Here is a 15,600-nt window from a genome sequence, read left to right as displayed (position 1 = left end):
TGCGAGTATGCTAATCAATAGGGGGCGGATGTCCAAAGGTTTTCTAGTTTCTACCAAGTTTTTCGTCCTCGTATTCCTGGGATTCGAACCCGCGTACCATCCACGCACTTTTCTACCGTAACGTAATTATAGGCCACGTGTGACGGTATTTTAGGCACGAAAAGTTGTTACTCACTACTTAACCTACAGTTAGCTCAGTCCATATCCATAGGCTATTTGGGAGTGGGGCATACTACAGAGACATACTAGGGACACGACTCATTCACTCATTGACGGAAATACTGAGCAAGACACAGGAACTAGTCAGCCATGCATGAGTGTCGTTAAATGTAATTATATCTACCCCCTAATTAATTCAATTAGAATCATTATCATTATCACACTTAATAAGATCATTATCGATCTTGATTGACCCTTTAAAAAAAAAAAAAAAAAAAAAAAAAAAAAAAAAACTTAACGCCTATAGTTTTCAGTAGATGTCAGTCTCAAAATATGTACATCCTATGAAATATGTAAAAACTCCTCGATACCTAACCTACTCTTAAAGAACACTTCCCTTGACATCTAACTGATGGTGGAGGGTATTTTGCAAGTTTCTGTCCTGGAGAAGACAAGACTGCACTAAGCAGAAAAGACCCATCCATAAGGGGAATTGCCTCATGGATGGTTCTTTTCTGCTCAATGTTGTCCAAATAAACACTTTAGATTCTGTATTTCAATATTTTCGGTGGATTTTCTCAATAAATCAATAATACGATGTAAATTAATCAAACAAGTACTGCCAACATGCTCGCAAAACTACGAGTACCTGCCTGACTAATTGTGAACCACCTACCTATCATCAAAACCAACCCAACTTTTCCAAACGAGTTTACAAAATATTCAAAAGGGGTTAGATTGGTTGAACTAATTGTAAAATTTGGCGAAGTTGGGTTGCATGAAAACATTGACATTGAAAAGAGACGACGGAAAAAAGTAGTTGGGATTACCGACGTCGAAAAATTGAAAAAATAACGTTTAAAAAGAAACTCGCAAAAGTATCCTTAGACCAACCTATTCTGATCCTATGAACCTACTACCTATCGTACTAAAATACTAAATATCGGACCTATTAATGTTGGACTAGTAAAAATCTAAAAATAGGACTAAATTAATAAAAATCCAGGAACGACTAATGACTAGAAAAACAGTCTAGACGAGGAAAAAGACTAGAAAATATAAATGAGATTCTAGAGAAAACTGAGAAAAGTATAGAAAAAACAAATGCTTGAAAAAATGGACCATTAAAAAGAAAAGAAAATAGTGTTAGTAAACAAACCAAATTGTTAATCCTAAAACTAGACATCTAAGTAGACAACTATCATCACAGGAAAAAAGACAAATACACTAAAATGGTTTTAATACAGGATGTCCCACAACGAATGGTAAATGTACCATTAGTGGTGAGGCACCCTGCACAGACCAACAAATAGAAAATACCTGAAAATAAAGAGACATTAAGCAGTGACGTGCGTGCAAAGGTAGAAAATATAAAAAAAGAACATAAAAATATAAAAGAAAAAATAGAAAGGCAAAGAGAAAAATAGTGAAAAACCCTGCACAGACCAACAAATAGAAAATACCTGAAAATAAAGAGACATTAAGCAGTGACGTGCGTGCAAAGGTAGAAAATATAAAAAAGAACATAAAAATATAAAAGAAAAAATAGAAAGGCAAAGAGAAAAATAGTGAAATGTATGTAGATATGCTTTCGGGAGACTAGAAAGATCAACACAAAATAACATCAACATCCCAAGAACATATCTACACATGAATCCTAAAGTTCATAAAAGAATAATCTGAAGCAAAATTCTACACTTATTAGAAAGCTTTTAGCAGATAAAAACTTTCTAATAATTGTAGAAAAGCTCAAAGAAAAACACTACAAGTTACAAAAGAACATGAGAAAAGGGTGAAAAGGCAAAGGAAAAAAAAAAAAAAGTTCCTAAGATCTACAACTCTGAGAGCGATTTACTGTCTATGAAGCGTACCACAACCTCATAGAGAGCCAAACACTCTTCAGAGGCACAGGCAAAAGAAAACAGTCATAGAAAATACATACCAAAGTAAATCCATAGGTTAAAGAAATAGAAAAACACAATCCAGATCATAAGATCCGAATGGTAGACAAGGGAAAAGAAGAGAACAAAAGAGGACGCGACAAAGGCATTCGTAAACTCATGAATGGAAAAGGTTTACGCGAAAAAGAGTCGTTGAATAGTGTTATCATTTAAATAAACGGTAATTAGATCTGAAATTATTTTTAAATCAATTAAAAACATAAATAAATAAATGAAAAAACTAAAGATTTTGTTTAAAAATAAAGAAAAGAAGAAAGGAAAGAGCTCAAATGCAGGATATTGGAAAGTAAACCTCAAAGTGAACCTGGAAAAAATAACGAGGTCTATGAAGAAAAATTTACGAGGAGGTACAAAAGAAGTCGGAAAGAAAGGAAAAAGCGGAGAAAAATAAATAGAAGATAGAGAAATTTGAGAGAAAAGGTGAGAAATGAAGGTAAAAGACATAATAAGAATCCCAGATAGGACGGAAATTAAAAATTTAGAATTCAAGGTGTAGAACGACAAAATAGGGTAAGAATTGAGGAGAATCATAGTTCATAGAGTTCCCCGAAGAAGTCTGAAAAGATATCATGCCGAGCGAAAGAATAAATGGAGATTGCCAGAGAGAGTCCACAAACTAAAATATGGACAAATATGCAGCAGCAAAGGTAAACGAGAATAGATGAGAAATACAAGATATGCAATGCAAAGATGTCAAAAAGAGAAAGATCTGATGCAAATGCGAAAAGAGACATTACAATTCCAAGTAGTCAAAAGATGAAGGATTCATTCACATTGTAGAAAAAGTAGACAAGGAATCATTCAAATCTAGAAAGAGGGAGAACTAGCACTCGACAATACGTTGAAAAGAGGAAGCAGAATTCTAAACTGTAGATATAAAAGGCATCCAATATGTAGGGTTTGTAGGGTAGAGGAGATATCACTGTAGAGACAATAGGCATCCAATACATAGGGCAGAGGAGATATCATCCAATGTGTAGAATTGTAGATAGAAAGAAACCCATCCGACCCATATGAGGAAGAAACATCCGCCAAATTTGGTAGAAGAGTCATCAGCCACTGGTGTAGAGATCCAAAACCGCCCGCGAACCAAGACCGCCAATTCGGCAGGGGTGGCCAGTAAACTTTACCTGGTACGGTGTAACATGAAGTAACATTTTCCGACGTGAATGAATAGAAGGGACACAAACACTTGATCATGTGATTCTCAACGCGGCACACATACAGGGGCGGACAAAGGACGTTGAAAAGGAGACAAGGGTCTTCGCAACGACCGTTGATACAAAAACTACTCGACGTGCAGTTATCATTGGAGGAACAAGCGTGAGGAACTGGCGTTGTTAGGAAGGATGGAGGAACGTACTTCGGAGTCATAGGAGGCTTTTGGGAGGGTGTCACGGACTTCGGCGTGGTTGGAGGTGGAAGGTATTGGGTACTAGGTGTCGAGGATCCTTCAATAGACGTGGTTAGAGGTGGTTTATATTTAGTACTAGTTGTAGAGGATCCTTCAGTAGACGCCGTTAGAGGTGGAAGGTATTTGGTACTAGGAGTAGAAGTTTCTTGAGTAAACGTGGTTAAAGGTGGAAGGTATTTGGTTGTAGGTGTAGTGGTTCCTCCAGTAGGTGTGGTCAGAGGATTAGCTGAAGATGTCGAAAGAGTGTTAACTGTGGTTGGAGTTGTGGCAAAACTTGGCAACGGAGGAGCTGTTTTGTCATATGGCAACGTAGTCGTTTCAAAAGGCATAGTAGATAGAATTTCAGTGGATGACTCATTGTCATATACAACAAACACTCGATCTTGTAACGGTATAGTACCAGTAGTCGCTGATGTTGTTGTAATTTCAGGCGATGTACCTGATATTGTAGTAACCTCAGGAGATGTACCTGATATTGTAGTCCCCTCAGGAGATGTACCTGATATTGTAGTAACCTCAGGAGATGTACCTGATATTGTAGTAACCTCAGGAGATGTACCTGATATTGTAGTAACCTCAGGAGATGTAACTGATATTGTAGTAACCACAGGAGATGTACCTGATATTGTAGTAATCTCAGGAGATGTACCAGATATTGTAGTAATCTCAGGAGATGTACCTGATAGTGTAGTAACCTCAGGAGATGTACCTGATAATGTAGTAACCTCAGGAGATGTGCCTGATATCGTAGTAACCTCAGGAGATGTACCTGATATTGTAGTAACCTCAGGAGATGTACCTGATATTGTAGTAACCTCAGGAGATGTAACTGATATTGTAGTAACCACAGGAGATGTACCTGATATTGTAGTAACCTCAGGAGATGTACCTGATATTGTAGTAACCTCAGGAGATGTGCCTGATATTGTAGTAACCTCAGGAGATGTACCTGATATTGTAGTAACCTCAGGAGATGTACCTGATATTGTAGTAACCTCAGGAGATGTACCTGATATTGTAGTAACCTCAGGAGATGTATCGAGCATCACACAGACTACACACATCACAAAATGACAACCTGAAAACCACACAGCGGCCGGCATCGATATAGAGAAAACCAGTAGTAAGCCTACGCAAAGTACGCAAACACATACACGAGCACAAACATACCAAACAAGGATATCTCGCGCTTATGGAAACAGAGTTCCAGCATTAGGATGAGCCACAGAGTTAGATCCGCGAGATCCTTTTTGAAGGACATTGACTCGAGAGAAGAATAAGATGAACCAGAAGAAGAGATAAAGAGAAACTAGAAGACCTGAAGACGAAGCAGTGGGGTTACCGTTACACGCACCTCGGGTCTGTTCGGTGCTCTACTTACGGCGTGAACTTACCGTAACCCAATATGTTCTGGATGTACCTATGTGTTCTGTTACCGTATGTTTTGCATGGTCGCGCGATCAAGTGTAATGTGTGTACAGTTTAAATCGTTTACTCATCTCATTGGAGGTGGCGGATTTGGTGATTTGGATTTGAAATTTCAAGTTTTTGGGCAGTAGAATGAGAACCAGCTATAAAGGGACTTTGGGATTCGTGTTGGGTAATTCGGACTCATTCTCATCAAGTCATCAGAATTATTTAAAAGAAAAAGAAGAAAGAAAAATTTTCGGATGCGTTCGGAAAGTCTGACAATACTGTCTGAGATTCTGCTAAAGTCCATTTTCTTAGAAGAAAACTCCCCAAAAAAGATGAAGAAGACAAAGAACGTTTCCCTTCCCTCCACATTCTCCAATGACCTAAATCTCAAACAAATGTAAGAAACAAGAAGCGAGAATCTTCAAAAACTCGAGCAAAAGAAGTCGAGCTTTTTTCCGCAAACACAGACACATTCTGATGCAAAATATTGCAGAGGAGGGTAACCGGGTGGGAGAATTTGATATTGTAGTAATCTCAAGAGATGTACCTGATATTGTAGTAATCTCAGGAGATGTACCTGATATTGTAGTAACCTCAGGAGATGTACGAGAAGTCGAGCTTTTTTCCGCAAACACAGACACATTCTGATGCAAAATATTGCAGAGGAGGGTAACCGGGTGGGAGAATTTTGCAATAGGGAATTACCTGATATTGTAGTAACCTCAGGAGATGTACCTGATATTGTAGTAACCTCAGGAGATGTACCTGAACAATGAAGGTCCATACCAAATTTGGTGCTTTCCTGAATAAATGCAGCTTTTGGCCAAAATTGTGACGTTAGGCCACCCACTAATAGGGAATAGGAGCTATTAGATGGATAGAGGATATTACAGAACAGGACAGCGTTCCTCAGACTGAGGTAAATGTGATGCACCCATCCCTGCCTCAGAGGTGTAGTACCTAGGACGCTCGACTCGTAAGCAAAAGGGCATGGGTTTAATTCCGGACAAAGTATGGAATTTTATCCTCAACATTGACTGAGAATTCGACACAGTAACAGAGGTGTAGTACCTAGGACGCTCGACTCGTAAGCAAAAGGGCATGGGTTTAATTCCGGACAAAGTATGGAATTTTATCCTCAACATACAGTAATGCCAAACTCCTTTTGAAGTTGTTGGAGATGCCAAAAAACCTTTCTTTGCAAAATACTTTTTGAACCAAGTTAGTGGAGATGTCAAAACGCTCTTTGAATCATGTTATAGTGGAGATACCAAACCTCCTCAACTGTCCTCATGAGGCTTCACCGACCACACACAACATTGTTTCCCTTAAAATCACTGAGGATACTTTTCTCATGTCAGTCAGTTTTTATGCATTTTCTTTTCTTTTTCTACTCCTCCTTCTTCTTCTCCTTCTTCTTCTCCTCCTCCTCCTCCTTCTTTTTCTTCTTCTTCTTCTCCACCTCCTCCTCCTTCTCCCTCTTCTTTTTCTTCTTCTTCTTCTACTCCGCCTCCTTTTTCTTCTTCTGGGACTAAAATTTCATCAACTTCTGATACAGTAATTAGTAGGTATGTAGTAGCCTACTGCTGGGGTCTCTTTGGGACTCTTTGGCCCGATTTGAGCAGTATAAACCATATGTTGAACTATTATTTAGGTATTGCAGCAAAGTAGTGCACCGTATTAGGGTAAGCTGCTGCATGGTGTTAGGGTACGCTGGTGCACGGTTTTAGAGTACGCTGGTGGTGGTGGTGGTGGTGGTGCATGGTGCTCCAGATAAAGTTCGTTCAGCACCGCTCGAGAATTGGAAAAGTTCAGTGAAGAAAGTGGGACACCCCCACGGCACAGTTTAGCTTGGTATAATAATTACTATCGGTCATTAGGTCATCAGCTAGCGAAAGAAAACAGCTCTATTAAATTCCTCTTCTTTTTTCCTTCCCATTCTTCCTCTTCTTCTTCTTTTCTTCTGCTTCTTTTCTCCTTCTTCTTCTTTTTTCTTCTGCTTTTCTTCTTCTTCTTCTTCTTACTTTTTCTTCTGCTTCTTTTCTCCTTCTCCTTCTTTTTTCTTCTGCTTCTTTTCTCCTTCTTCTTTTTTCCTCCTTAGTCTTCTTTTTTTCTTATTCCTCTTCTTTTTCTCCTTCTTCCTCTTCTTTTTTCCTTATTCTACTTCTTTTAGAATAAGGATAATAGGGGGTAATAGGCAAGTTGCTGTTTCGCTATTATTCAAACCACTCCTGCCGCGCTGATACCTTCAAAATCACTGAAAGTACTTCAATCATGTCGGTCCACATTTGCCTTTTCCCCCCAGGGACAAAAATTTTTATCTCTACTTCTCCCTTTTTTACTTTTTTTTCTGCCATTTTATCGCTGTTCAAGAGATATACTTTATCCTTCCCCTGAATTTTCTCTCGTAACACCCCTGAAACATTGCATTTGTGTAAATACAGTACTGTCTGTCCCACTGCTCTAAATGTTAATAAAACTTTTTGGACCTTTCCTCTTTTTTAATTCGGCAACAATTTGCTTTGAACTTTTGAGGTGCATCCTTGCGTAGGTATCAAAAGCCCTACAGTCCCTACACTCAACCTTCTGTGCTGTAAGTACCTTCTGTGACGTACATTTCTATCTAGTTTTGTGCTTGAAAAGGACAACACCACACTTTCGTGTTTGTCTTGAACAAATATGACCATTACATATTTATTTTTAGAGTGATTAAAGTTTGAATTCAAGAAAAGGACAACACCACACTTTCGTGTTTGTCTTGAACAAATATGACCATTACATATTTATTTTTAGAGTGATTAAAGTTTGAATTCAGACTTAAAACTATTGCATGTACCAGTTAATACTTGACTTCTGGGTGCACTCAGCTTGAGGAATGATCTTATTTAACTACTCATTCAAGTATAATGTCAACAGTGAGTAAGGTAGTACCTTTTGTTAAGCAGCCATGTGTCAACAGAGATGATTCATGAACAAAACTTTGCGAAACTCCAGGAAAAATCGAATCACAATAAGTTGTACTGTCGTAAGGATTTCCGGGAAAGAATAGAGGCACCTGATGATTCTATTATCATAGTAAAATCGAGGTACATCTAATAACTACATATATTATGCGTTTGCCTATTATGGCTTCGTACTAAGAACTTTGCTAGGATCGTGTATAAATAGATGGTATTGGTATTTATCAGTCGTACGTTCAGACCTTGGGAGTATTTTTTTCTGCAAAAAACACTTGAAGAAAACCTTGGCCAATACCAGTATGTGAGTACCGAGTACCTTACTTGACGACAGATGTTCTCAAATGTGTGGAACTGTGCACCATCACGCCAGCGCAGCGTTAGGTACTACTACCCACTAGATAGGTATGTGTGAGAAGGATTTATATTTCTAACTATGAATGAAAGGTATTGAAGAGAAGAAAAATGTGAGAGATCTGAGGAGTCGGAAAACCAATGGTTTCGACAATAACTCAAATATCCCAAATCCCAAATGAAAATTGAAAGTAATAAAATATAAACATCAACCTCGTAGATAAAAGATACCCAAGTACCAATAGGGTTGCACAACTCCAAGATTCATCCAGATTCCAATGTCCATTGGTATTCAGCAAAATATGGAAACATTTACCCATACTTATCTATCTTACAATTCTTACACAGAAAAAACATAGGTAATACTTTATCTATCTTAGGTACCTACCTAATAAAAATAGGTATTATTCGCACCGGAGTTGGAAACGTTTGACAACGGCTGTTTTCCAATAAAATATTCCACTCGTACACAGCATTGAGGTTGAGAACTCTTATGACTCATCCGACCTGGTATCTGGTATGTGTCGATCATTGGCTAAACTCACCTCAATCTCACACAAAGCAGCAGCGACTGCTGGTTAGAGAATTTCCTATATGATTCATCTATTCATCACACCGACCTATCCCAACTAAAAAGTTTGTTCATCCTGAATTTTATAATTACGTGAATAAAGCGTGGACAACATACCAATAAAATTGCAAGCATAATAAGAACTCTATTCGTACATACCTGTGTATGCGCCCAAGAACTTGTATATTTTTTATTGCCCATAAAATCATGATAGTGTGCAAACTTGTGGAAATTCAAAGAGCATTTCGTCGAATTAAAAGTTGAAAAGTTATCCACAGTCCGTATTAGGAATTAAACAACCCTGAAATGACCTGTTTTTGCTGGAAGGGGGGAGGGAGAAAGGGGGGGGGAGGGGGGGGGAGGGGAGGAAGGAAAAGTCCTCGTGTAGTTGTGTTCTAACGAAGCAGACCCCTCCTTATCCCCTTTTCATATTTTCTATCTAGGGACAGCCACTTACGCTCAGACCATTGGAAGGTGTGTGGTGGAAAAAGCTTCTCGATCTCTCAGATCGTCTGACAGACCTAGGTCTGTGATAACACGGTCTGAGCGTGAATGGTGGAAACTGGAAATAGTATTAATTGGATTTGACTATCAGGCCATTTTCCATCAAAATATTGGGACATTTTGTCATAATTGAATTTCACTTTGTGGCTTTGAGAAGCATCATACTTCTCTTGCTACTCATTTGGAACCACCCGGGGAGCACTTATGGTTTTAAGGATTTACCATGGAAGCGAGTAGCACTACTCCCCATTTCACTGATAGTGTAAGTATCTCAAGGTCTGTCCAAACATAGTCGACCGGCCGTCGATCGACGAGGAAAATCTATGTTGTCAAGGCAGTGTGGACGGTGCAGTCATCATCGATCGATGGCCGGTCGACTATGTGAGGACACACCTTTACAGACTAACAGTGTTTGACGCAAATAATATTTATGTATAAACATTAAAACTTACCTACTCAAAAAATACCAAAACACTTGAGAAAAGAGAAGAAATGAAATGACTTGAGCAAAAGCAATGTTAAATAGCATTTATTGCGAGTTCTCAAGTAGTAATAAATCAGAGAATGCGTATGTACTTAAGTATCAAGAGTAAGTACAATAAATTACCTTCATTTGCACTTCATCTGATCATGAGTGCCTGACAGGATACCCGTTAGTTGTTAACGAAATAGCAAGTCGTTCAGAACTATAAAGTCCTCCATTAAGGCATTAACTTGACTAGTCCAACTATACGATCAACAATCGGCTGAATAACATTGGAACAAATAAAATCTCTGGTAAAGCAGCAAAATGGTCTGATCTTATTACAGAAACCTGAGACCCAAGAGTAAGGCGAAGGCTAGATGTACAAGACGCAGGTACATAGGTCCGAGCAATTCTGCCCAAGTGTAGAGGAACTTGAAGTAACTTTTGAAATTGAAAGATGGATGGGTAATAAAGACAAAGTAGTAACGACTGAAACAGAAAAAGAAAAGACTTTCAAAATCTAACAATCAAAAGTTTCAACAATTTGGCGGAGATGTCAACACATTGTGTGAACAAATTATAATAGTGGAGACGCCAAACTCCTTTTGAAGTTGTTGGAGATGCCAAAAAACCTTTCTTTGCAAAATACTTTTTGAACCAAGTTAGTGGAGATGTCACCGGGAAAGAATAGAGGCACCTGATGATTCTATTATCATAGTAAAATCGAGGTACATCTAATAACTACATATATTATGCGTTTGCCTATTATGGCTTCGTACTAAGAACTTTGCTAGGATCGTGTATAAATAGATGGTATTGGTATTTATCAGTCGTACGTTCAGACCTTGGGAGTATTTTTTTCTGCAAAAAACACTTGAAGAAAACCTTGGCCAATACCAGTATGTGAGTACCGAGTACCTTACTTGACGACAGATGTTCTCAAATGTGTGGAACTGTGCACCATCACGCCAGCGCAGCGTTAGGTACTACTACCCACTAGATAGGTATGTGTGAGAAGGATTTATATTTCTAACTATGAATGAAAGGTATTGAAGAGAAGAAAAATGTGAGAGATCTGAGGAGTCGGAAAACCAATGGTTTCGACAATAACTCAAATATCCCAAATCCCAAATGAAAATTGAAAGTAATAAAATATAAACATCAACCTCGTAGATAAAAGATACCCAAGTACCAATAGGGTTGCACAACTCCAAGATTCATCCAGATTCCAATGTCCATTGGTATTCAGCAAAATATGGAAACATTTACCCATACTTATCTATCTTACAATTCTTACACAGAAAAAACATAGGTAATACTTTATCTATCTTAGGTACCTACCTAATAAAAATAGGTATTATTCGCACCGGAGTTGGAAACGTTTGACAACGGCTGTTTTCCAATAAAATATTCCACTCGTACACAGCATTGAGGTTGAGAACTCTTATGACTCATCCGACCTGGTATCTGGTATGTGTCGATCATTGGCTAAACTCACCTCAATCTCACACAAAGCAGCAGCGACTGCTGGTTAGAGAATTTCCTATATGATTCATCTATTCATCACACCGACCTATCCCAACTAAAAAGTTTGTTCATCCTGAATTTTATAATTACGTGAATAAAGCGTGGACAACATACCAATAAAATTGCAAGCATAATAAGAACTCTATTCGTACATACCTGTGTATGCGCCCAAGAACTTGTATATTTTTTATTGCCCATAAAATCATGATAGTGTGCAAACTTGTGGAAATTCAAAGAGCATTTCGTCGAATTAAAAGTTGAAAAGTTATCCACAGTCCGTATTAGGAATTAAACAACCCTGAAATGACCTGTTTTTGCTGGAAGGGGGGAGGGAGAAGGGGGGGGGGGAGGGGAGGAAGGAAAAGTCCTCGTGTAGTTGTGTTCTAACGAAGCAGACCCCTCCTTATCCCCTTTTCATATTTTCTATCTAGGGACAGCCACTTACGCTCAGACCATTGGAAGGTGTGTGGTGGAAAAAGCTTCTCGATCTCTCAGATCGTCTGACAGACCTAGGTCTGTGATAACACGGTCTGAGCGTGAATGGTGTAAACTGGAAATAGTATTAATTGGATTTGACTATCAGGCCATTTTCCATCAAAATATTGGGACATTTTGTCATAATTGAATTTCACTTTGTGGCTTTGAGAAGCATCATACTTCTCTTGCTACTCATTTGGAACCACCCGGGGAGCACTTATGGTTTTAAGGATTTACCATGGAAGCGAGTAGCACTACTCCCCATTTCACTGATAGTGTAAGTATCTCAAGGTCTGTCCAAACATAGTCGACCGGCCGTCGATCGACGAGGAAAATCTATGTTGTCAAGGCAGTGTGGACGGTGCAGTCATCATCGATCGATGGCCGGTCGACTATGTGAGGACACACCTTTACAGACTAACAGTGTTTGACGCAAATAATATTTATGTATAAACATTAAAACTTACCTACTCAAAAAATACCAAAACACTTGAGAAAAGAGAAGAAATGAAATGACTTGAGCAAAAGCAATGTTAAATAGCATTTATTGCGAGTTCTCAAGTAGTAATAAATCAGAGAATGCGTATGTACTTAAGTATCAAGAGTAAGTACAATAAATTACCTTCATTTGCACTTCATCTGATCATGAGTGCCTGACAGGATACCCGTTAGTTGTTAACGAAATAGCAAGTCGTTCAGAACTATAAAGTTCTCACCTTCTACCCTCATGTGCGAGCAGAGCCCCAATCAAAGCGGGCTCCGGAGAGCCTGGGCTTCAGTTTGTAGGACTAGTGGCCAGACTTTTCCTTGACCGCCGCGATGTCTGCATGGATAATGGTGACTCGTATTTGTCTTTACGTTCATACCTTGAGTCCATGGGTCTACCTTGTAGTGACGAGGCCTTACTCCGCGAGGTGTACAAAGAGTTTCTCCTCTTTCGAGGTATGACTTGTGAAGATATACAGGCTGATTTGCGCAGTGCCTTTATCATTGTGAGGATGATAAAATTCCATGGTAATACCCAGGTCCAAGATATTGCTCATACCAACTGATAATGATATGTAAAAAACATACATATATGTTGTATGTTTTTGTAGTTTTGTAGATAAGTAGGAAGTATAAAACTGAGAAAGGAGACAATTTTGATCCCGTTACTGATTACTGTTACTGTGCCTACTTCACAACAAAAGAAATTCGCCGAGAACTCCAGAAAACAAGACATAAGTAATCAGTAGTAATAAAATTATAAATTCTGGTAAAAAGAAAGGAATGCAAAAAAAATCTCAAAAATCTTCACCATAATACCTACCCATACCACATCAACGTCAATAAACCGAGCATCACACAGACTACACACATCACAAAATGACAACCTGAAAACCACACAGCGGCCGGCATCGATATAGAGAAAACCAGTAGTAAGCCTACGCAAACACATACACGAGCACAAACATACCAAACAAGGATATCTCGCGCTTATGGAAACAGAGTTCCAGCATTAGGATCAGACTACACACATCACAAAATGACAACCTGAAAACCACACAGCGGCCGGCATCGATATAGAGAAAACCAGTAGTAAGCCTACGCAAAGTACGCAAACACATACACGAGCACAAACATACCAAACAAGGATATCTCGCGCTTATGGAAACAGAGTTCCAGCATTAGGATGAGCCACAGAGTTAGATCCGCGAGATCCTTTTTGAAGGACATTGACTCGAGAGAAGAATAAGATGAACCAGAAGAAGAGATAAAGAGAAACTAGAAGACCTGAAGACGAAGCAGTGGGGTTACCGTTACACGCACCTCGGGTCTGTTCGGTGCTCTACTTACGGCGTGAACTTACCGTAACCCAATATGTTCTGGATGTACCTATGTGTTCTGTTACCGTATGTTTTGCATGGTCGCGCGATCAAGTGTAATGTGTGTACAGTTTAAATCGTTTACTCATCTCATTGGAGGTGGCGGATTTGGTGATTTGGATTTGAAATTTCAAGTTTTTGGGCAGTAGAATGAGAACCAGCTATAAGCTATAGACTTTGGGATTCGTGTTGGGTGATTCGGACTCATACTCAACTGTCCTCATGAGGCTTCACCAACCACACACAACATTGTTTCCCTTAAAATCACTGAGGATACTTTTCTCATGTCAGTCAGTTGTTATGCATTTTCTTTTCTTTTTTTACTCCTTCTTCTTCTTCTTCTCCTCCTCCTTCTTCTTCTCCTCCTTCTTCTTCCTCCTCCTCTTCTTCTTCTTCTCCTCCTCCTCCTCCTTCTTCTCCTCCTCCTTCTTCTTCTTCTCCTTCTTCTTCTTCTTCTCCACCTCCTCCTCCTTCTACTACTCCTCCTCCTTCTTCTTCTTCTTCTCCTCCTTCTTCTTCTTCTCCACCTCCTCCTCCTTCTACTACTCCTCCTCCTTCTTCTTCTTCGTCTTCTTCTTCTTCTTCTCCTCCTCCTTCTTCTTCTTCTCTACCTCCTCCTTCTTCTCCCTCTTTTTCTTCTTCTTCTTCTTCTTCTACTCCGCCTCCTTTTTCTTCTTCTGGGACTAAAATTTCATCAACTTCTATAATCATCTCCTTAGATATTTGTCTCGTCTCGCCCGGGCCATTCTACAGAGACTATGAGGACACTGTGTAGTATAATGCTATACAGAGGTACTCACTAGTACTCATTCTACAGAGACTGTGAGGACAGTGTGTATAAATGATATACAGAGGTACTCACTGTATAGTATAATGGTATACAGAGATACTCATTGGTACTCAGGTGAGAGCTGAACACATTCTTCTATACTGCGGGGTCATCTATCAGGATCGAGGTCACCTCTCCTCTTCTGGCGTGGATTGCGGGGTTGCCAACTTGTGCGAGGTTTTCTGTCCCACCGTCCAATGTGTTGCGTTGAGGGGAAAAGTTTCGTGGGAAATTCAGCCTTCAAATAATATGTACATGGTAGGCACTAGGTACTAATGTATACAGACTTTAGCAATGAAATATATTGAGACTGTTTCGACTGAAAAATGACAATATTCATCTAAATTTCTTTTGAAGGGGGGAAAACGCATCACTTCAACGTCTCACCGGATCCGGGAAGGATGACCTTATGTCACCAAAAAATATTTAATTAAAAAAAAAGTCGCCTGGAAAGCACTGAAATATCTAGGATTAATAAACTACTGCCATTCAGTACTATTTAAACATATTCTTTGTAAATAAATAATGAATCTGGCTATGACGACAGTAAACCAAATATGGTTCAGGCTGTTATAAAATTTTGTCCCTCAATAATGGGAATATTTTTCCCCCTATAAATTGCAGAGATTTGGCAACATGGCGGCACTTACTCCTTCATATCCCTCTTTTCACATCATCGCACATTAGGACTAAATACTGTTTTGAGTTTTGATATTAAACCTGCCTGTTGTTACCTTCACGATACAGAGAGAGAGAGAGAGAGAGAGAGAGAGAGAGAGAGAGAGAGAGAGAGAGAGAGAGGAATTCTAATGAAACCAGCACCGAGCAAACTCCACATGTAAAAATCTACATTAGACAAAATATGTACTATCTGTATGGAAGGTGGAGACAGGCTCGAGATTATAACATTACTGGCACTGGAGCTATGAGGAAAGACTAGGAGAAAATTGCTGTGGGGATACCTGCTGCTTTGGGAGATCATGATTTTTTGGTCTTTTAACTTTGAACTTTTCAAAGTTTTTAATAGCTATGGAAAATTTGATTCGGTGAAAAAAAATAATCTTAAAAAGAGCTGTAGTTATATAAATCGGATATATGCC

The 15,600-nt window shown here is 39.0% G+C and overlaps 2 protein-coding genes across 2 annotated transcripts; both read right to left on the bottom strand.

Moving 5' to 3' along the window:
• Positions 1-2,647: 2,647 nt before the first annotated feature.
• LOC103510233 (integumentary mucin C.1-like) lies at positions 2,648-3,863 on the bottom strand. Its single transcript, XM_026824338.1, has 2 exons — positions 3,251-3,863; positions 2,648-2,676 (listed from the first exon to the last, which is right to left on the bottom strand). Exons 1-2 carry the CDS (start codon positions 3,861-3,863, stop codon positions 2,648-2,650), a joined length of 642 nt encoding a protein of 213 aa, XP_026680139.1.
• Positions 3,864-4,061: 198 nt separating this feature from the next.
• LOC113467874 lies at positions 4,062-11,016 on the bottom strand (the record flags this gene model as incomplete). Its single annotated transcript, XM_026824337.1, has 3 exons — positions 4,062-4,106; positions 10,171-10,291; positions 10,796-11,016. Coding segments are annotated over 3 exons (387 nt in total), but the record flags the coding sequence as incomplete, so codon positions are not given.
• Positions 11,017-15,600: the final 4,584 nt, after the last annotated feature.

The sequence above is a fragment of the Diaphorina citri genome, unplaced genomic scaffold (assembly GCF_000475195.1).
Source record: "Diaphorina citri unplaced genomic scaffold, Diaci psyllid genome assembly version 1.1 scaffold576, whole genome shotgun sequence".
Taxonomy (NCBI): domain Eukaryota; kingdom Metazoa; phylum Arthropoda; class Insecta; order Hemiptera; family Psyllidae; genus Diaphorina; species Diaphorina citri.
This window is presented reverse-complemented; position numbering and strand designations above follow the sequence as displayed.